This window comes from Procambarus clarkii, chromosome 75 (genome assembly GCF_040958095.1).
Source record: "Procambarus clarkii isolate CNS0578487 chromosome 75, FALCON_Pclarkii_2.0, whole genome shotgun sequence".
Classification (NCBI taxonomy): Eukaryota; Metazoa; Arthropoda; class Malacostraca; order Decapoda; family Cambaridae; genus Procambarus; species Procambarus clarkii.
This window is the reverse complement of record NC_091224.1, coordinates 8308168-8332292: the sequence shown is the minus strand read 5'-3', so window position 1 is coordinate 8332292 and position 24125 is coordinate 8308168. Positions and strand designations below refer to the sequence as shown.

General features: G+C 38.3%; 1 protein-coding gene across 1 annotated transcript; it reads right to left on the bottom strand.

Moving 5' to 3' along the window:
* Positions 1 to 6346: 6346 nt before the first annotated feature.
* LOC138356985 (nucleolar protein dao-5-like) lies at positions 6347 to 22274 on the bottom strand. Its single transcript, XM_069313516.1, has 2 exons — positions 20528 to 22274; positions 6347 to 6879 (listed from the first exon to the last, which is right to left on the bottom strand). Exons 1-2 carry the CDS (start codon positions 22272 to 22274, stop codon positions 6347 to 6349), a joined length of 2280 nt encoding a protein of 759 aa, XP_069169617.1.
* Between the last annotated feature and the right edge of the window lie 1851 nt (positions 22275 to 24125).

Genomic DNA, 24125 nt, shown 5'->3' with positions numbered 1-24125 from the left:
CAGCAAATCACGCCATTCCCAAGAGGAAAACAATTATTCCGACAACATTAGGACCATTGGTAGAACTGTGATAGAATCAAATAACTACATAACAGACTAAATTGTGCACGAAAGAATTTCAGAAGAGATAGAACTGAAACTAATCTAGGACTTCTTAGAGCTGTCCGAGATCATGTGCACGAAGAAACATGCAAAAATCAAAGAAGAAAAACGGCTCGAGTGGTGTGCCAAGCTAAATCCCCATACGTCCTTGGGCGACATTGGAGGCAGATCAACAAGGCCAAAGGTAAATCGCCTCCTGCTCCGCCGCACCATGTTCATCCAGAGCAAGAAGCAGAAAGACTAGCAAATTTATTTGCTTCATGAGCCAGTTCCACTCAACGTCCTCAAGCAACTATGGCTCACAAACAAAGTCTTCAAGCAGTAAGATGGAAAAAAGATGATGCTTTAGCCTTACCTGACGAACTAGACCAACCTTTCGATCTGAAAGAACTCAGAAACGCTACAAGGAAAAACTAAAAATACAGCTCCAGGTGAGGACAAAATCACTTACAACATGCTAGCCAAACTAGGAGAAAAGGGTGAAGATGTCTTCTTGAATCTCATCAACAAAGTATGGGTGACAAGAACCCGACCACTCTCTTGGAACAGTGCAATTATAGTTCCCATTCCAAATCCTAAAAACCCAGGAAATCTAAGACCAATCTCATTAAGAAGCTGTCTGGCCAAAACTGCAGAAACAATGACTCTTAATAGAATTGAATGAAAAGTCAATCCAATACACCAATATATGTTTGCTTACAGAAAAGGTGTTGAAACCAAAGAATGCTTTACCTCCCTCTTGGATCAAATCAATGACAAACTTGGAACCTTATTTTTCTAGACCTAGAAAAAGCCTTCGAGTAATCCAGTGCTCCAGCTACACTGTTCTGCCTTGTGGATAAGGAAATCAAAGGGACACACTCTTGCCTTTGCCAAAGGAAGTCTGCTCAACCGAGAAGCTAAAGTCAAATTCCAAGGAAAAACATCGACCTCAAAGAGGCTGGAAAATGGAACTCCGCAGGGAGGAATACTAAGCCCCTTCCTCTTCAACTGTCTCATGGAACAGTTCATGAACCTCAAGTTACCAAAAGCCAAACTGCCTAAATATGCAGACGACTTTGTGGTCATCATCAATGGTAATGTGGGAAAACTTGATTCATGTAAATCATTTAATTAATAATATTTTCGATAGCTATGAAGGACCACCACTTTTTGAGAAAAAGTGGAAAACTGGGTAGAGCAAGTGGTTAGATATTAACTCTATGAACTAGTGTTCTATAGATGTTCTTAATTAATAATACATTGAAATATTAAAGGAACTATATTATGAGCCAAATTCACTCGCCCAAAATGGGGGTTTACATGCGAAAAGATTAATATATCCCAAGCATGATTTCAGTGCTGGATCGTCACTGAAGTGACTAAATAGTTAGAAAATATATAAATGTAAATTATTTAATTACTAATTGAAATATTATATACATAGTAAATGAAAGGCATATGTATAAGTAATAATCATGAAAGCAAATCAAAGAGTTAGTAAAGTTGGTAAGTATTTCACGTATTTGTAATTAATTAGGGAAGTAAGGAATAATGACAAGTATTAATGTCACTGATGAAAGCATTAAGGTGCAATATAATTTTGCATAACGCAAGTCAGCTTATTAAGACTGCGTAAAATGAACGAAAGGAATATTATATTGAATTATTTTACATTATAATATTTTCGACTGTAGTTAATTCACCTAAATGAGCGAGATCAGTAAAGCAGTAATATGCTATATAAATTAAACAACTAAATAAAGGATTATCTTTAGTAGAGGAATATAATTAACTGGTCTTTGTTTAGATTCAACTACGTGGAGAGAACTTCATGTTTCAACATGCTGCTACCTCCCTGGCGTCACGGAAACTGTAGGAAGGATTGGGGAAAATACTGCGTCGCAATGGAAACATTAATTGGATTAATTCTACAAATTAGTAATTACTGTGGTTAATACAGTAATGATGTATTATTATTATACAAAAATTATGTATTAGTGTTGGATAATTTCCATATGCACTGTGGTGCAGTAGTCATTCTGACTAATGGTATAACTAATTTTCTAACTAGTTAAAGAAAATATAATATTAGAGAAGTGAAAAGGTTATTAATTAAATCAAGGAAGACTTGGAGTCGACAGTGAGATTAGTAGCCTAGTCATTCTGACTTATAAGCTAATTGAATTACAGCTCACAAGCTTATCACTGGAAAACTCATTAATACATCCTCAACTTTAGATGAGAAATTAATTTTACTAAATCAGTCACTATGAGTAGTCAACTGTATGTGATTATGAGTACAGATTCAGCTGATACTCAGTTGACAAAATAATGTCGCTAATACCTACCTAAATAGGTGGTTGAATTTTTCTAACCTACCTAAGTAGAGTGCTTAGCTAATTGTAACAACCTGCTAATTCTTAGTAATGTCACTCTAGCTGAATGGTGAGCAATAATTATTGCAAGGTTATCATTGTGAGCAGTAATGTACTCGGATTAACATTGTGAGCAGTAATGTACTCGGATTAGCATTGTGAGCAGTAATGTACTCGGGTTAACATTGTGAGCAGTAATGTACTCGGATTAACATTGTGAGCAGTAATGTACTCGGATTAGCATTGTGAGCAGTAATGTACTCGGGTTAACATTGTGAGCAGTAATGTACTCGGGTTAACATTGTGAGCAGTAATGTACTCGGATTAACATTGTGAGCAGTAATGTACTCGGGTTAACATTGTGAGCAGTAATGTACTCGGATTAACATTGTGAGCAGTAATGTACTCGGATTAACATTGTGAGCAGTAATGTACTCGGATTAACATTGTGAGCAGTAATGTACTCGGATTAACATTGTGAGCAGTAATGTACTCGGATTAACATGGTGAGCAGTAATGTGCTCGGATTAGCGCAGGAGCATTAGAATGTTCAATTATCACGACGAGCAGTATTGTGCTCGAATTCTCATGGATAACAATAAAGCGCTCAATTATTACCCTAACTCATGGGTGAGCTGTGGAATGAGCTCATTAAGCATGTTAGGTTACAATGCTTAAGGTTTAATGGTAATGCATTAAACGATAGGAAACCTAAGGTTACTGGAAATTTTATTATTCTTACGATTAATCCCTATTTGAAGATAATTTGTAACGTTTTCCCAACCTAAACGTTTCACTGTTTATTTGTTCTTTGTAGGTTCACTTACACATTGGTAAGTTTGCAATTTTGCTCATGCTGCGCTCTTATAGTAATAAGCAGAAACGAAAGATAAACAACTCAAAAAAAATTTGATGCCAATATTTTCACTAGTTCCTAGTGCTGAAAACGTTGAATAAATAAGGTTTTCTTGGCAAACCTTAAGCACAGGTATAGTGGACCTTCGTCCTGGTGAATTTGCAGGTGTAGAAACTTCTTGATGACTTAGTCTAACTATTAAATTCATGAAATGCTGGGTGCTAGATTATCTCCCCTAATATGATTAATTTGCATGAAGGGTGCTAGATTCTCTAGCCTAATATTATTAATTACCCAGGGAGACTGAGCGTGGTCAATTATTACTTGTCGAGAATAATTCTAGGTCTGCAGTGGATTCAATATCTTGGTCACTGACATGTACCTGTTTAGGTTACAGACCACTGATTTGCCACCGAGAGCTATGAAACATCTCGGCGAATACTAACTGTACCAGGGTCAATCTGGATTTATTACTCAGCTGGGTTTCTCATTTAGCTTGTTGCTGGAGAATTAATTTATGGTTGATTAATTTATGTTATTATTGGCAGGCATAGGCTTTTTCAGGTTTAAAAGTACCTGTCAGTAAGTAGCTGTTACCACCCTTGAGACTAAACAAGGTTCTTCTCCCCGCAGTGCAATAAAGAAAAATAATAAATCGGCCTTGCCAACAACTGTCTAGGGGTAAATATACATCACTGCATAAAATGGAGAACAATATATTTATGCTAAGGGGGACAAACTTAATAACACTTAAATGTATAATAGCCAGAAATATTCTTCAGCATGCAATATCATAGAATGAAATTAATTATTGAGACATGAGCAATATCACCAGAACATGGATTAATCAATAGTAATACTCATATCATCTAACCAGATAATTAACATTTATATGGGCTAAAATAACAGTGACCAATGACTTAACTTAAAACATGACTCCTCTCGAATACAGCTGCCACGCTTCTGCCCACGCCTTGGTCCGCAGGCCAAGCGTCTACCAAAAAATCAACTAACCGTCCACACAAACATTGTGGAAATTCTAATAATAAAACGCAGTACTAATATTCAAAACATTGTTAAACTAAAGAGTAGTAAACACTGGTACAACATTCCATACAATAATACGGAAACCAAATATGGGAATAAATCAGGTAAAACTATAAACACTCGATTGACAACAATGTTCCCACACTGGCCATATCCAAATATGGTCAACCGCCCAAACGGAGAAACTACATGAGAAATTAACACCAAAAGCCTCACACAATATAATGTAACTCAGGCACACTACTGCATGCTATAATATATATATAACATACAAAATCTTATATCATACAACTGGATGCTATATTAAAGAACAAGACAATAAAGTAATATGAGAATCAAGAGTAATGGCAGAATCCTAGTGAGATTCGTAACAGTAGCCACCTGCAGATTGGAGCATATTCAGGCCCAATCGTTTTACATGCCCAGTGATGAACAGGTAGTAGTAGTCTGCTCCTGGGGGAAGGAAAACCCTGATTTTAAACCTCCGCTGCCTTGCGGCCATACCCCTTTTTTGGGTAAGGCTTCAGGAGTCAACCTCGAGGAAAAATCCGGAGTTGGAGCCCCTAAGGCAGTTCGTTGTTGACGTCGACCTCGTTCTGGCAGCTCCTGCGACGTTGCTGGAACCATGTGTATTGGCATTTGCCTTTCTATTGGATAATTTCAGCAACGTGGAGAAGGGGGGGGGGGGGACCTGCTGCATGGGTAACAACTTCTCCATATCTACCTACCCAGGCTTTGCGCCCTGTCAGGGCGCAACTCCATTGTCTTTAGACTGACGGATGCCTACTGCCTGAGTCTGCTCCTATTAGTAAATTCACATTATTAAGGCGGTCAGACATTAACATGTTGTCAGCCAATTTAATTCCATGATCCTGCAAGAACTTGGCTGTATACCTTAGACCCTTAATATTAAGGTCAAATGGTATTTGATCTACAACTATGGCTTGGATAGCCTTGGCATAACCACCTAGACGTACGAGCTGTTGAACTACTAAATATTCTTGGGTTCTCGATTTATCATGAACCCGGACAGGTTTAATTTTACCTGTGTGATTGGTTTTATATTAAGTGTCTCTGCCGCTTTCTGAGTAATGAAAGTTTTCTGGGATCCTTGATCAAATAGTCCACGAGTGGTAATCTTGGTCCCTTTATTCTTTACTTGAAGTTGGGCAGTGGGCAAGGTTGCATACACTTCAGACCCTAGTGATATTACGCTGTAACTTCTCGCACCTTGCAGCACTGTACTTGTGTAGATTCTCTACTTCCCATTCTAGGATTGAAATATTTTTTTTTTTTAAATTTGCACAGTACAGCATGATGTTTACCCCTTCTAAATCTATTGCAGGTGTTCGGTGGGGCTTCACAGCTGGGAGTATTATGCGGTTTGAGACACCTAGTACATTTGTGTAACTGAGTCATCTGACTCGTGTGTCTCTATTAGAATAATTAGTACATTTGTACAAGGAATGTTTTTGATTACAAAACAAACATAATCCCCATCCTACAGTTCATTTAGGGGTCACCGGTTTAGGTGCAACTGCAGGTTAGGAAGGTTTTGCTGTTTGCATTTGCCTGTTGTTTTGATTCTTCCAACTCGGGGTGGACGTGTTTGGTTAACTCTTTTGAGTAATTGTTGTACTCTGGGGAGCAACTTGGACTCTAACAGTTAGACTCTTAGATCTCATGTAGGGCTCGTACGTCTTACTGATGAATCAATGTTTGACCTGTTGTTATTACATTGATTAGTAGTACCCTTGTTACCAAATGACTGTGTCACTTTAGTAGTTTCAGGTAAGGAACCTAATATGGGTACAGTTTCTGTGGATTCAGAATAGGCATTAAGTGCCTGGTTTGCTTGATTATTAATTATATTATGCAAACCTGCAAATATATACTGCATTGACAGGACATTACCATTCTGGTATGTATATAATTCATTGAGTACCTCACCAGACAATTTTCTCTGGATGATAATTTTAGTTATTCACTCAGCAATGGGGTGATCCACCTCCTTGCTGAAGGAATTTAACAGTGACTCAAGCTGAAAACTAAAAGCTTGTAAGGAGTCAACTGATTGATCTGGTTGAGGTAAGTCTAGTAATTGGTGTACGAGATTTATGATAGTCTTCTCATTGTCAGCACTTCCTTTAGAGAGCTGGATGGCTTGATTGATGCTAATGAGTTCAGCATCAACTCTAGGAGCCTGGTGTGAGCAATTAAGACTATCACAAATTTTGCTTAAGGCTTCTTGTTTAGCCTCAGCTTTAATTACAGCTTCAGCCTTTATTATAGCTTCAGCTGCCTCTTCATCTTCTGTTTCAGTTCCACTGTCTGTTGCAGCTTCACTTGGAGTTTCATCTGCAGCTTCACTTGTTTCTCTGGGTTCATGTGAGAGACTGGTTAATTCAGTAGCCTCATGTATTGAATTTATAGAATCCAGTGAATATTGAGATGATCTGTCTGAAAATTGATCAGACTCTGTGAATGAATCATTATGCGAAGTTGTATTAGATGAGACTGTAGAAAATTAAGGTTGAACAATTATGGATCCAGTATAAGGATCTAGTTTAATTAGAGGAATCTCCTCATTTTGAGGTAGCTCGTGTATTTCATTTGAGCTGAGTGCTTGCTTGGGTATAGGTAAACTATAAAAATGTCCTGCTCCAGCAGGAACATTTGCTATTGCAAGCATTTTGTAATAATGATCTAACTTGGCCTGAATTTTGTCTTCATAGTCAGAAAGGTCAGAGTCAATTAGACTCAATTCGTCTGGGTCAGTATCACTGACAAGGAGTATGTTCCTATAAGACTCGATTATATCCTTTACTTGGTCATATTATTTTGCTAGCCATGTTTGTGGAAACTCTTAGCCTGGAAATATTAACTGGGTTAGTTCCTAACCAGTCATCACATTTGTAAAATAGTCGTGATAAGTGACTTTCAAAACCTTTCAAGATTCTCCGAGTTGTTTCTGGAGTAGCCATGTCAGCTATGGGTTTGAGCCTTATACGGTTTATATAGCTACTTGGAAAGCTATGGTACTTGCTCATATATGTAGCAGGTATGGTTATTAACAGCCTAATATATTCTTGAATAAGCTGATTGTAATTTACCTCGTTTTGAGGTTAGCTACCTACCTAAAAGGAGGAACTAAGATTTGAGTAGTACTTGAATATCACTATGGGATTTCCTCGGCTTAGCTCTTCATTATCGACTTTGGATGGATATAGTGACATTCAGTAACACTCAAAGAATACATGAAATAATGATAAATGCTATTAATAGTTATGGTCCCACCCTACTTAGGGTCAGCACAATCTATATAAATAAAAATGGAAATGTTCGTTTGTTCATAATCGATAATCTCCGAAAGTTCTTCACCGATGCATTGAAATTTTCACACAACGTTCCATTCGCATCCAAGCAAGTTTTTATACTTGGCCCTCTCCTCTTTCTCAGCTACATTAATGACCTTCCAAATGCCTCCCAACACCTCAAACCAATTCAGTTTGCTGACGACACAACCTTCATTTACTCCAGTCCTGACCCCCTTGCTCTAAATGCCACAGTAAATACTGAGCTAAATAAAGTCCATCTTTGGCTAACTGCCAACAAACTCACCCTTAACATTGACAAAACTTTCTTTATTCTGTTTGGCAATAAATCCTCTAATGAAATAAATCTCAAAATAAACAATACCCAAATTTGTAACAAATTAGATGGCAAATTCCTTGGCATTCTCATTGACCACAAGCTGAATTTCCAGGGACACATTCTAAATATATCAAAAAAAAGTTTCAAAAACTGTTGGCATTTTTTCTAAAATCAGATATTATGTACCCCGCCCTGCCCTGGTGACTCTCTATTACTCCCTCATCTATCCATATCTCAACTATGGTATTTGTGCTTGGGGTTCTACTACCCAAAATCATTTACGTCCTCTAATTACTCAACACAAAGCTGCTATTAGGACAATATCCAACTCTGTCCCCAGACATCACTCGGTACCCCTACGCAAATCTCTGAATATGTTAGATATTAAGTCACTGCACATTCTCTCATGTGTATTATACATATATAAAACGCTGAACTGTAATGCCAATCCTGACCTCAAAAGCTTCATAGAAGGTTGTAACAGAACCCATGAGCACCACACCAGAAATAAATACAGTTTTGATATTCCTAGAGTACGGCTTAATCAAACTAGAAATGCTCTACAAATCAAGGGACCCAGAATGTGGAATGACCTTCCCAACCATGTTAAAAACTGTACCTCTCTCAACCTGTTTAAGATAAAAACGAAGCTATACCTAATAAATTCCCTGTAACCTACCTTACCCCTCTATTGTCAACCAATGTCTGTTCTTTTTTTAAATGGCGCTGTTTGTCGACAGAATTGTATTTGTGCTGCTTTTTCAGCCATGTTCCCCCCCTTTTTATCTCTTTTTTTATTTGTTCTCAACTCATTTTATTCTTTATGCTCAATTAGTATTAAGCTTTAGTCATTTAAGTTTTTCATGCCCGAAACGCTTTGCGTAATAGTGGCTTTAGGCATTGTATGTAATAGCCCTCTATAAATCCATCACTCTTTGTAAAATCTCTTGTATATATGTACCTTACCAAAATAAACATTTGATTTGATTTGATTTATATACATACTATATAGATATCACATCTGTGATGGTAAAAACATGTTTCTTTTTTTAAACTGTGTTTTTCCATGTGTTTTCATGTGAGGGAAATGTTCAAAACCTCTTTACCGATTTCTTTGAAACTTTGACACAATGTTGCATTCGAAATAGGCGTGTCTTTTTATATACCTACTATATACATGCTTCACATGTGACAGGAAAAAATGTGTTTTTGAAAAACAGCGCCATCTGCTGGACGTAAGAGCAACACATGCTGTAATCTCCGAAAGTTCTTCACCGATTGATTTGAAATTTTGACACAATGTTCCATTTGAACACGCGCGTGTTTTTATATACCTACTATATAGATAGCTATATAGACAATATAGATAATTGCCCCTGTGACAGGTAAAAACGTCCGTTTTTGAAAAACAGCGCCATCTGTTGCACATAAGACCAACACACACTATACTCATTATGTTACGATTCCATTTCAATGTTTCCGATTTCATTGATATATTGAATTTTCATAGATTTCGATTTATTTTCATTTTGATTTAACTATTTTGTGTGACATTACATTGGAATTGAGCTGTTTGTTTACCATACTGTTCATTTTGCGAGTACAGTTTTTTTTTTCATTTCGTTTTTTTAACTTTTTTCTTATATTTCAGTGATGGGTAAATCTGGGGCCAGATTCACGAAGCAGTTACCCAAGTACTTACGAACGTGTACATCATTCCTCAATCTTTAATGGCTTTGATTACATTTTTAAACAGTTTACAAGCATGAAAACTTGCCAATCAACTGTTGTTATTGTTATAAACAGCCTCCTGGTGCTTTGGAGCTCATTAACTGTTTAATAATTGTAAACAACGCTGCCAAAGTTTGATAAAAAGATGTTCAGCTTTGTAAGTGTTTGCATAACTTCTTCGTGAATCTAGCCCCAGATCATTTGATGTTCTCAATTTTCTGATGGGAACATCAGATCATTTGATCATCAGACGAGGGAGTGGAGAATGGTGGGAAGGACGTGGGGATAGGGGAGGGGGTAATAGTGGGGGAGGGGTAATAGTGGGGAAGGACGAGGGGAAAGGGGAGTTGGGGACGAGGGGACAGGGGAATGGAGAATGGTGCTGAGGACACGGGGATAGGGGAGTGGGGGATAGTAGGGATGATGGGGGAGGGGGATGGTAGGGAGGACAAGGGGACGGGGGAGTGGGAGATAGTGGGGAGGACAAGGGGACGGGGGAGTGGGAGATAGTGGGGAGGACGAGGGAATGGTTAGGAGGGTGAGGGGATGCTGGAGTGGGGGATCATGGGGGGGGGGGAAAGGGACAAGGGAGTGAGGAATGATTGGGAAGATGAGGGGATGGGGGAGTAGGGAATGGTAGGGAGGAAGAGGGGAGAGAGGAGTGAGGAATGGTTTGGAGGACAAGGGGAAGGGGGAGTGGGGGGGGGGTGAATGGTGGGGAGGACTGGGTGACAGGTGAAGGTTGCTGTGGCTCAGCAACACACATGCGTTGCTGAGCCACAGCAACGCGTGGCCGGGTACATCTAGTGTTAAATAATAATACATCAGTACTGTCTAACATAGTACTAGTTAGGTAATAATTCTACCTATTAATGCAGCTAATGGTTAAGGCTGAATTTGTACAAATCTCTGTACAATTGCAGTCAAAAATATCCTACCTCTGCTGGGTTGGCATAACTACAATAAATGTGGTGCAATAATGCTTAAAATAGTGCTATGTTTTGGGGGATTTTTGTAATTTTATATAATATATACACTTGTAAGAAATACGTGTATAAGAAATTTAATGAACACAAGTTTATAAATTGTGTTTGGCAAGTATTCTACTGCCGTAAATAATGTTTAACACCTGACTACTTCCTAATTGAGGAATACAATGTTGTCAGGGATAGTAATGATTAACGAATTTATGAATAATAATAATGAATATATAGATCTGTAGGAGAAAATTCTGTTAAAGTGCCTGATTTTCGAAAGCTGATTTCAATAGCCTAAGAAATTTTTTGGGTAAAATAGATTGGAATGTCTTGGGGATGGAGTGTGGGCTAGACGTGAACCCAGCGACCAGTGACGGAAAAGGGGATTTCGATGTGGATTCAAAATATAACCTATTTAAAAATATTCTAAGCAAAGCCCAGGAAAATAGTATACCATATAAATTGAATAGATCGAATACTAATGATCCAAAGTGGTTAACAAAGGACCTGAAGAACTTTATAGGTAAAAAGAGAGCGTGGTACAAAAGAACATAAGAACGTAAGAACATAAGAACAAAGGTAACTGCAGAAGGCCTATTGGCCCATACGAGGCAGCTCCTATCTATAACCACCCAATCCCACTCATATACATGTCCAACCCGAGCTTGAAATAATCGAGGGACCCCACATCCACCACGATACGCGGCATTTGGTTCCACAAATCAACAACCCTGTTACTGAACCAGTATTTACCCAAGTCTGTCCTAAATCTAAACTTATCCAATTTATACCCATTGTTTCGTGTTCTGTCTTGTGTTGATATTTTTAATACCCTATTAATATTCCCCCTGTTATGTCCATTCATCCACTTGTAAGCCTCTATCATGTCACCCCTAACTCTTCGCCTTTCCAGTGAATGCAACTTAAGCTTTGTTAATCTTTCTTCATATGAAAGATTTCTAATTTGGGGAATTAACTTAGTCATCCTACGCTGGGCACGTTCAAGTAAATTTATATCCATTCAGGCGCAGATAGTCTCAGTGAGAGGGTGTGTTAACCGGAGCTCCTGAGTGTTGTTATATTATCATAGCAATATGGAAGTTTTAGTGAAGGTCCTGGTGACTCTAGTGGGAGCCCTGAGGACAGAGTTGGACTCTCTGCGGGAGGAGGTGCGTCAGCTGAAAGAACAACGAGAAGTAACGAAGGAGGAGATCAGTAGTAAAGGGACCTCGTCTTGGAGAGTTGTGAAAGACAGGGGCCTTAAGAAGACTTTGATAAAGCCGCCTTCAAACGTCATAGCAACTTCTAATTCATTTGACGTTTTGGAGGACGAGTGCTGTGGTGAGACTGCGGATCGCGAAAAAGGGAAAGCAACGAAGAGCAAGGAAACGCAGGCCCCTCAGAGAGTAAAGGAAGTACCTAAGCAAACCTTAGTTGTGGGAGATTCCCAGATAAGGTATTTGGATAGAACGTTTTGTGCTAGAGATAGGGGGAACAGGTTAAGGGTTTGCTATCCCGGAGCTGGCATTGGTGATATTATAAACAACGTGAATGATATTATGGCTGGAAATGAGAAAAATCCCATTATTTGCATTAGTGTGGGAGGAAATGATGTTGGTCGAGTTAGGAGTGAGGAACTGATTAAGAGGTATAAAACAGCCATAGAATTAGTTAGGAGCAAGGGAGGAATCCCGATCATATGTGGGATTCTTCCAAGAAAGGGAGTGGGAAATGAATGGATATCGAGGGCACTTGGTGTCAATTGTCGGCTGGAAAGATATTGTAAATCAAATGCAATATCTTTCATAGACAACTGGGAACACTTCTATGGAAGAAATGAAATGTATGCTCGTGATGGGGTGCATCTATCGAGAGCTGGGGTTGTTGCTGTTGCGAACTCGTTGGAAGTGGTTAGAAGTGTTTGGGTTTAAACTATTAGTAGATAGAGGTATGGGAATTGATTTGGAGGAAGGAGGTAATAAAAGTATGTGTTTGTGGGAGAAAGGAATTGGCAAAATGATCAGAGAAAGAGAAGGGCCTCAAAATAACAATTCACTTAGGGTATATTACACTAACAGTAAAAGTCTAAGAAATAAAATTAACGAATTAAATGCTCTTGTCTGCACAGAAAAAATAGATATTATTGCACTTACCGAAACGTGGATGAATGTAGAAAATAGAGAACTATTAGCTGAATATCAAATAAATGGATTTAAACTATTTCACACAGACAGATATATTAGACGAGGAGGTGGAGTAGCCATATATGTTAGGGACAATTTGAAATGTAGTCTCAAAGAGGGAATCAAAATTGAGCCACACACAAACTATTTGGATAGAATTAAACGAAAAAGCTAATAATATTATAATAGGAGTTATATATAGACCACCAAATTTAAACATAATGGAAACAAAGCACCTACGGGATGAAATATCTAGAGCATCTAGATCTAACAGTATTAATGTCATGGGTGACTTTAATTTTAGCGGAATTAACTGGTTGAACAAAACAGGGAATAGTGAAGCAGATTTTCTAGAATTAATTGACGATTGCTTTCTTACGCAACACATTAAGGAACCAACACGGGAAAATAATATTTTAGATATAGTGTTAACTAACAGGGAAACCCAAATTAATGACATCGAAATTATTAGTATACTAATGACCCAAAGTGGATAACAAAGAATTTGAAGAACCTTATAGGTAAAAAGAGAGCTTGGTACAAAAGGATTAAAAATGGGGAGGTCACTTTAGAACAGGAATTCGTACAACTGGTTAGAAATGTTAAAAAAGAGATAAGGAAAGCAAAAAGAAACTATGAAGTTCGCATAGCAGGGCAAGCAAAGACAAATCCTAAAGGGTTTTTTCAGTTATATCGTACTAAGACTAGGGAAAGGATAGGTCCATTAAAAACTGAGACAGGTCAAATAACAGATAGTGATGAAGAGATGAGTAGTATTTTTAATAAATATTTTGTATCTGTATTTACTAAAGAGGAACTTAACAATATGCCTTCAGCCGAACAAGTCTATGTGGGTGGGGACGAGGACAGGTTGACGAGTTTAGCAGTTACCAGGGAGGATGTTCTTAAACAAATAGTAAAACTCAAACCAAACAAATCCCCAGGGCCGGATGAAGTGTTTGCTAGGGTGCTTAAAGAATGCAAAGAGGAGCTTTGTGACCCACTGTCAACCATATTTAATAAATCAATAGAGTCAGGCAGAGTGCCAGAGTTTTGGAAAGTTGCTAATGTGATACCAGTTTTTAAGAAAGGAGATAGATCACTTGCGTCTAACTATCGACCAATTAGCCTAACGTCTATTGTGGGAAAGTTACTCGAATCTATAATAGCAAATAAAATTCGTCTTCATCTTGAAAAACATAAATTAATAATTGAGTCGCAACATGGTTTTATAAATGGCCGTTCATGTTTAACAAATTTGTTATCTTTTTATTCTAGCATTGTTGAGGCAGTTGATAGTGGTAAGGATTGCGATGTTGTATACCTTGACTTTAGCAAAGCTTTTGATACAGTGCCACATGAAAGACTGATTAAAAAAATAGAGTCTCATGGTATTGGGGGTGCTATATTAAGCTGGATTAGGGCATGGCTATACCAAAGGAAACAGAGAGTTAGTATAAATGGAATCAAGTCAGAGTGGGAAAATGTTGTAAGTGGAGTGCCTCAAGGCTCTGTCCTGGGACCTCTGTTGTTTATAATATATATAAATGATTTAGATTCAGGTTTGAGTAGCAACATTTGCAAATTTGCCGATGATACGAAAATCGGTAGGGAAATTAATTCGGAGGAGGACTCACTATCACTTCAAGTTGATCTAGATAGGGTTTTGAAATGGTCAAAGGATTGGCAGATGCAGTTTAATGCTGATAAATGTAAAGTTCTGAGGTTAGGTAATGATGATAGAGTTACTAGATACGAGCTAGATGGTGTTGTGATTGCGAAGTCGGATTGTGAAAGGGATCTGGGAGTTATGATTAGTAAGAATTTAAAACAAAAGGATCAATGCATAAATGTTCGTAATAAGGCAAATCGGACACTTGGATTTATTAATCGCAGCGTTAGTAACAAGACACCTGGTGTGGTTCTCAAGCTATATCTTGCTCTAGTTAGGCCCCATTTAGATTATGCAGTTCAGTTTTGGTCGCCATATTATAGAATGGATATAAATTCACTTGAACGTGTCCAGCGTAGGATGACTAAGTTAATTCCCCAAATTAGAAATCTTTCATATGAAGAAAGATTAACAAAGCTTAAGTTGCATTCACTGGAAAGGCGAAGAGTTAGGGGCGACATGATAGAGGTTTACAAGTGGGTGAATGGACATAACAAAGGGGATATTAATAGGGTATTAAAAGTATCAACACAGGACAGAACACGAAACAATGGGTATAAATTGGATAAGTTTAGATTTAGGAAAGACTTGGGTAAATACTGGTTCAGTAACAGGGTTGTAGATTTGTGGAACCAATTGCCGCGTAACGTGGTGGAGGTGGGGTCCCTCGATTGTTTCAAGCGCGGGTTGGACAAGTATATGAGTGGGATTGGGTGGTTATAGAATAGGAGCTGCCTCGTATGGGCCAATAGGCCTTCTGCAGTTACCTTTGTTCTTATGTTCTTATGTTCTTAGGGAGTGAGCTAGGGCACAGTGATCACAAAGAAATCAGATTTAGCATAGAATGGAATAGACCAGTAGGAGAAAATTCTGTTAAAGTGCCAGATTTTCGAAAAGCTGATTTTAATAGCCTAAGAAATTTTCTGGGTCAAATTGATTGGAAAGTCTTGGGTATGGGGTGTGGGCCGGTCTTGGAGCGAGACATGAACCCAGCGATAGGTGACGTAAATGGGGATTTCGATGTGGATTCAATATATAACTTATTTAAGAATATTCTAAACAAAGCACAGGAACGTAGTATACCATACAAATTGGATAGATCGAATACTAATGACCCAAAGTGGATAACAAAGAATTTGAAGAACCTTATAGGTAAAAAGAGAGTGTGGTACAAAAGGATTAAAAATGGGGAGGTCACTTTAGAACAGGAATTCGTACAACTGGTTAGAAATGTTAAAAAAGAGATAAGGAAAGCAAAAAGAAACTATGAAGTTCGCATAGCAGGGCAAGCAAAGACAAATCCTAAAGAGTTTTTTCAGTTATATCATACTAAGACTAGGGAAAGGATAGGTCCATTAAAAACTGAGACATGTCAAATAACAGATAGCGATGAAGAGAGGAGTAGTATTTTTAATAAATATTTTGTATCTGTATTTACTAAAGAGGAACTTAACAATATGCCTTCAGCCTAACAAGTCTATGTGGATGGGGACGAGGACAGGTTGACGAGTTTAGCAGTTACCAGGGAGGATGTTCTTAAACAAATAGTAAAACTCAAACCAAACAAATCCCCAAGGCCGGATGAAGTGTTTGCCAGGGTGCTTAAAGAATGCAAAGAGGAGCTTTGTGACCCACTGTCAACCATATTTAATAAATCAATAGAGTCAGGCAGAGTGCCAGAGTTTTGGAAAGTTGCTAATGTGATACCAGTTTTTAAGAAAGGAGATGGATCACTTGCGTCTAACTATCGACCAATTATCCTAACGTCTATTGTGGGAAAGTTACTCGAATCTATAATAGCAAATACAATTCGCCTCCATCTTGAAAAACACCAATGAATGAGTCGCAACATGGTTTTACAAATGGCCATTCATGTTTAACAAATTTGCTAACTTTTTATTCCAGCATAGTTGAGGCAGTTGATAGTGGTAAGGATTGTGATGTTGTGTACCTTGACTTTAGCAAAGCTTTTGATACAGTGCCACATGAAAGACTAATTAAAAAAAAAGAGCTCATGGTATTGTGGGTGCTATATTAACTTGGATTAGGGCATGGCTATACCAAAGGAAACAGAGAGTTAGTATAAATGGGGTTAAGTCAGAGTGGGATAATGTTGTTAGTGGAGTACCTCAGGGCTCTGTCCTGGGACCTCTGTTGTTTATAATATATATAAATGATTTAGATTCAGGTTTGAGTAGCAACATTTGCAAATTTGTAGATGATACGAAAATCGGTAGGGAAATTAATTCAGAGGAGGACTCACTATCACTTCAAGTTGATCTAGATTGGGTTTTGAAATGGTCAAAGGATTGGCAAATGCAGTTTAATGCTGATAAATGTAAAGTTCTGAAGCTAGGTAATGATGATAGAGTTACAAGATACGAGCTAGATGGTGTTGAGATTGCGAAGTCGGATTGCGAAAGGGATCTGGGAGTTATGATTAGTAGGAACAAAAGGATCAATGCATGAATGATCGTAATAAGGCGAATAGGACACTGGGATATATTAATCGAAGCTTTAGTAACAAGACACCTGGTGTGGTTCTTAAGCTATATCTTGCTCTGGTTAGGCCCTATTTAGATTATGCAGTTCAGTTTTGGTCGCCGTATTATAGAATGGATATAAATTCACTTGAACGTGTCCAGCGTAGGATGACTAAGTTAATTCCCCAAATTAGAAATCTTTCATATAAGAACATAACAACAAAGGTAACTGAAGAAGGCCTATTGGCCCATACGAGGCAGCTCCAATCTATAACCACCCAATCCCGCTCATATACTTGTCCAACCCGCGCTTGAAACAATCGAGGGACCCCACCTCCACCACGGTACACGGCAATTGGTTCCACAAATCAACAACCCTGTTACTGAACCAGTATTTACTCAAGTCTTTCCTAAATCTAAACTTATTCAATTCATACCCATTTAGTTAACACTAAATCTAAAATGTTATTTACTCGCGTTTTAAATGCTTACTAATCATAACTCCCAGATCGCTTTTGCAATCCGACTTCGCAATCTCAACACCTTCCAGCTCGTATCTTGTAACTATCATTACTTAACCTCAAATCTTTACATTTATCAGCATTAATATCTTTTGACTTTTGCCTATTTAAAAACTGCCAAACTTTTGACCACTTAAAAACCCTATATAGATCAACTTGAGGTGATAATGAGTCCTCCGTGTTAATTTCCCTTCCGATTTTCATATCATCGGCAAATTTGCGAATGTTGCTCCCCAAACCTGAATCTAAGTCATTTATATATATAATAAACAATTTGTTTTTGCAGTTATCGATTCGAGTAACCTTCCCACATAGACGTAAGCTAACTGGTTGATAGGTTGGCGCAAGTGATGTGATCTACCTCCTTTTCCTAAAAATTGGTACCACATTAGCAACCTTCCATGTCTCTGGGACTCTGCCTGACTATTGATTTATTAAATTTGATAGATAATGGCTCGCAATGCTCTTCTTTGCATTCTTTAAGCACCCTCGCAAACACTTCATCCGGCCCGGGGGATTTGTTTGGTTTGAGTTTTACTATATGTTTAATTACATTAATTACATCGGCTGAAGGCATATTGTTAAATTCCTCTATTAAATATAGAGATAAAAATATTTATTAAAAATACTACTCATCTGTTCATCATTATCCGTTATCTGATCTGTCTCAGTTTTTAATGGATCTATCCATTCCATAATCTTTGTTCAATATAAATAAAACCTTCAGGATTAGTCTTTGCTTGCCCTGCTATGCGAACTTCATAGTTTCTTTTAGCTTTCCTTTTCTCTTTTTTTGCATTTCTAACCAGTTAATATTCTAAGCAAAGCAAATGAATGGAGTATACCATACAAATTGAATAGATCGAGTACTAATGATACAGAGTGGAAAATAAAGGATCTGAAGAACCTTTTAGGTAAAAAGAGAGCGTGGTACAAAAGGAGTAAGAATGGAGAAAGGAAAATCAGATTAGAAGAATTCATATAACTGGATGGAAATGTTAAAAAAAGATATAAGGAAAGATAAAAGGAACTATGTTCCTTTTATCGTTCGCATAGAAAGGCGAGCATAGACAAATCCTAAATATTTTTTTTAAATTTTAATTTTTTGAACTTTGTTCATATCGAACATAGATTTGGGAAAGGATAGGTCATTTAAAAACAGAGACAGGTTAAATAACGGATAATGACGTAGATATGAGTAGTATTTTTAATAATTTTTTTACAATCTGTATCTTATATTATTTACAAAAGAGAAACTTAACAACATGCCTTCAGCAGAACAAGTCTATGTGGTTGGGGACAAGTACAGGTTGACTAATTTAGCAGTTACCAGGGAGTATGCAAACAAATAGTAAAACTAAAACCAAAAAAATCCCTAGGACCGGATGAAGTGTTTGCCAGGGTGCTTAAAGAATGCAAAGAGGAGCTTTGCGAGCCACTATCTACCATATCTAATAAATCAATAGAGAAAGGCAATGTGCCACATGGTACCAATTTTTGAGAAAGATAGATAGATCACATGCGTCAAACCAATTAGCCTAACGTGTATTGGGGGAAAATTACTTGAATCGATGATTGCAAATACAATTCATCTTCAGCTTGAATAACATAAATTAATAAATTAGTCGCAACATGGTTTTAGAAATGCCCATTCAAGTTTAACAAATTTGCAATCTTTATATTCCAGCATACTTGAGGATAGTGGTAAGGATTGTAATGTGTACCTTGACTTTAGCAAAGCTTTTGATACAGTACTACTGTATCAAAAGTGATTAAAAAGATGGAGACTCTAGGTATTGTTCGTGCTATATTAATTTGCATTAGGGTATTATCCCTACAAAAAACTAAAATAATGTCTATACCAAAGGAAAGAGAGAGCTAGTATAAATCGGGTTTAGTCTGGGTGGGAAAATGGTGTAGGTAGAGTGCCTCAAGGTCCCTTTCTTCTGGAACCTCTATTGTTTATAATATATAAATAAATGATTTAGATTCGGGTTTGAGTAACAACATTTGCCGATGATTAAAAAATCGGTAGCAAAATCAACATGGAAGATGATTCACTATCACTTCAAATTGATCTAAATAGGGCTTTGAAATGGACAAAAGATTGGCAGATGCAGTTTAATGCTGATAAACGTTAAATTTGGAGTATCTTTTGAGATGATATAAAAAATATATGAGCTGGATGATGTTGAGAGTGCGAAAGGGATCTGCTGGAGTTATGATTACTAAGAATTTAAAAACCAAAGGATCAATACATGAATGTTTGTAATAAAACCAATAGGATACTAGGATTTATTAATCGAAGCGTTAGTAACAAGACACCTTGAGCTGTTCTTCAGCTATATCTTGCTCTGGTTAGGGCCTCATTTAGATTATGCAGTTCAGTTTTAGTTGCCGTACTATAGAATCGATATATAAATTCACTTGAACGTGCCCAGCGAAGGATGACAAAATTAATTCTCCAAATTAGAAATCTTTAATATGAAGAAAGGTTAACAGAGCCTAAATTGCATTCACTGGAAAGGCGAAGAGTTAGGGGTGATATGATAGAGGTTTACAAGTGGATGAATGGACCACGAGATCATGTTAGCCCCAACTCTTCGTCTTTTTTCATTGGCTACATTAATCAATGTAGAATCAATGGGATATTTATTGAAACTTCGATGAATTTTTCTGTAGTTTATTTCTCTTGGATTTAGGAATTATTGGGCATGAGCACATTTTAGATGCTTTGTCAGCTTCTCCCTCCGTGTAAAGGAACAGTCACAGAAGGAACATAGGAAAAATTTGTGGGCACCATGGGCCGATTGGTGCCTCTGTAGGTGCCCTTTCGAGGCGACTAAAAGACCGCAAGACGGACAGGAGACAAAAGTTTCTGGCTTAAATAGAGGATATGGTAAACGACGTCTGTCGGCTTTGCTCTTCCAGATATTGCGCGCACTCTTCTTCACTGTGCCATTACTCTCCTTCACTTTGTCCACACTTGTCAAGTCTTCGTCCGCATTCCTTTGGACAACGTCCACATTACTGGCCCCACCAATAACAACACTAACAGGCTCACTGATGAACGCAGAACGAACAGCAAACGACATGGAGGTTTGTATGACATCGTAGGACTTTTCATTGTTTTTCTGTAAGCATGTTTGGCTGCATTCAGCAGGCTGGAACCTGGCAGCCTCTAAGACGGCGTAGGACTCCTTATTGGATTCCTGTGGTACATGGATGGGCTGATTTCTCGACTCCCGTCTAAAACTCCTTAATATCTCGGTTAGGCTAGGAGATACAGCTTTAGACGGGGGATCATTCCTAGGAGCAAAGAGTTCTCTCCAGTCGTAATGGTCCCCGATGTCCTCGTCATTATTGCTGGCTTCTGTAGGGGTTTCCTCTTCCTTCACAAGCAAGTCAAAAAACATGGATGATTTTTCCGGCATCTGTGCCGCGATGTCCTCGTCATTATTGCTGGCTTCTGTAGAGGTTTCCTCTTCCTTCACAACCAAGTCAAAAAACATGGATGATTTTTCCGGCATCTGTGCCGCGATGTCCTCGTCATTATTGCTGGCTTCTGTAGAGGTTTCCTCTTCCTTCACAACCAAGTCAAAAAACATGGATGATTTTTCCGGCATCTTGGATTCCTGTGGTACATGGATGGGCTGATTTCTCGACTCCCGTCTAAAATTCCTTAATATCTCGGTTAGGCTAGGAGATACAGCTTTAGACGGGGGATCATTCCTAGGAGCACAGAAGGAACATAGGAAAAATTTGTGGGCACCATGGGCCGATTGGTGCCCTTTCGAGGCCACTAAAACACCGCAAGACGGACAGGAGACAAAAGTTTCTGGCTTAAATAGAGGATATGGTAAACGACGTCTGTCGGCTTTGCTCTTCCAGATATTGCGCGCACTCTTCTTCACTGTGCCATTACTCTCCTTCACTTTGTCCACACTTGTCAAGTCTTCGTCCGCATTCCTTTGGACAACGTCCACATTACTGGCCCCACCAATAACAACACTAACAGGCTCACTGATGAACGCAGAACGAACAGTAAACGACATGGAGGATTGTATGACATCGTAGGACTTTTCATTGTTTTTCTGTAAGTATGTTTGGCTGCATTCAGCAGGCTGGAACCTGGCAGCCTCTAAGACGGCGTAGGACTCCTTATTGGATTCCTGTGGTACATGGATGGGCTGATTTCTCGACTCCCGTCTAAAATTCCTTAATATCTCGGTTAGGCTAGGAGATACAGCTTTAGACGGGGGATCATTCCTAGGAGCAAAGAGTTCTCTCCAGTCGTAATAGTCCGCGATGTCCTCGTCATTATTGCTGGCTTCTGTAGGGGTTTCCTCTTCCTTCACAACCAAGTCAAAAAACATGGATGATTTTTCCGGCATCGGTGCCGCGATGTCCTCGTCATTATTGCTGGCTTCTGTAGGGGTTTCCTCTTCCTTCACAACCAAGTCAAAAAACATGGATGATTTTTCCGGCATCGGTGCCGCGATGTCCTCGTCATTATTGCTGGCTTCTGTAGAGATTTCCTCTTCCTTCACAACCAAGTCAAAAAACATGGATGACTTTACCGGCATCTGTGCCGCGATGTCCTCGTCATTATTGCTGGCTTCTGTAGGGGGTTCCTCTTCCTTCACAACCAAGTCAAAAAACATGGATGATTTTACCGGCATCTGTGCCATGCTGAATAATAAATTATAAATCTTATGTTACAATCTTCTACGGTATCTATGTGGTTGGGGGACAAGTACAGGTTGGTATCTGTGTGTGGGAGCAAACAAACTATGCCTGAATTTTGATTGATGATGAGTTATATACCCACCTGACTCCCACACCTCACTTGAATGTAGCATCAAAAAACAAATAATAGAGGAATCTGCAGAGGACATATTAGCAGCTCCATATATATATATGGAGCTGCTAATATATATATATATATATATATATATATATATATATATATATATATATATATATATATATATATATATATATAAATACATACGAATCAAGGAATCTTATAAATTCGAACCTAAAAAGAGAAATCTTATGAGGGGAATCTTAAAAGAGGAATCTTATAAGCGATTTAGATTTAAGCAGCAACATTTGTAAATTTGCCGACGATACGAAAATCGGGAGGGAAATATAAACAATAGAACACAAGAACATAAGAACAAAGGTAACTGCAGAAGACCTATTGGCCCATACAAGGCAGCTCTTATCTATAACCACCTAATCCCACTCATATACATGTCCAACCCACGCTTGAAACAAACGAGGGACCCCACCTCCACAACAAAACGCGGTAATTGGTTCCACAAATCAACAACCCTGTTACCGAACCAGCAATTACCCAAGTCTTTCCTAAATCTAAACTTATCCCATTTAAACCCATTGTTTCATGTTCTGTCTTGTGTTGATACATAAGAACATAAGAACAAAGGCAACTGCAGAAGGCCTATTGGCCCATACGAGGCAGCTCCTATTTATAACCACCCAATCCCACTCGTATACTTGTCCAACCCGCGCTTGAAACAATCGAGGGTCCCAACCTCCAGCACGCTACGCGGTAATTGGTTCCACAAAACAACAACCCTGTTACCAAACCAGTATTTACCCAAGTCTTTCCTAAATCTAAACTTATCCAATTTATACCCATTGTTTCGTGTTCTGTCTTGTGTTGATACTTTTAATACCCTATTAATATCCCCTTTGTTATGTCCATTCACATAAGAACATAAGAACATAAGAACAAAGGTAACTGCAGAAGGCCTATTGGCCCATACGAGGCAGCTCCTATTCTATAACCACCCAATCCCACTCATATACTTGTCCAACCCGTGCTTGAAACAATCGAGGGACCCCACCTCCACAATGTTACGCGGCAATTGGTTCCACAAATCAACAACCCTGTTACTGAACCAGTATTTACCCAAGTCTTTCCTAAATCTAAACTTATCCAATTTATATCCATTGTTTCGTGTTCTGTCCTGTGTTGATACTTTTAATACCCTATTCATATCCCCCCGTATTCATATTCACCCACTTCTAAACCTCTATCATGTCACCCCTAACTCTTTGCCTTTCCAGTGAATGCAACTTAAGCTTTGTTAATCTTTCATCATATGGAAGATTTCTAATTTGAGGAATTAACTAAGTCATCCTACGCTGGACACGTTCAAGTGAATTTATATCCATTCTATAATATGGCGACCAAAACTGAACTGCATAATCTAAATGGGGCCTAACTGGAGCAAGATATAGCTTGAGAACCACACCAGATGTCTTGTTACTAACGCTGCGATTAATAAATCCAAGTGTCCGATTTGCCTTTTTACGAACATTTATGCATTGATCCTTTTGTTTTAAATTCTTACTAATCATAACTCCCAGATCCCTTTCGCAATCCGACTTCGCAATCTCAACACCATCTAGCTCGTATCTTGTAACTCTATCATCATTACCTAACCTCAGAACTTTACATTTATCAGCATTAAACTGCATCTGCTAATCCTTTGACCATTTCAAAACCC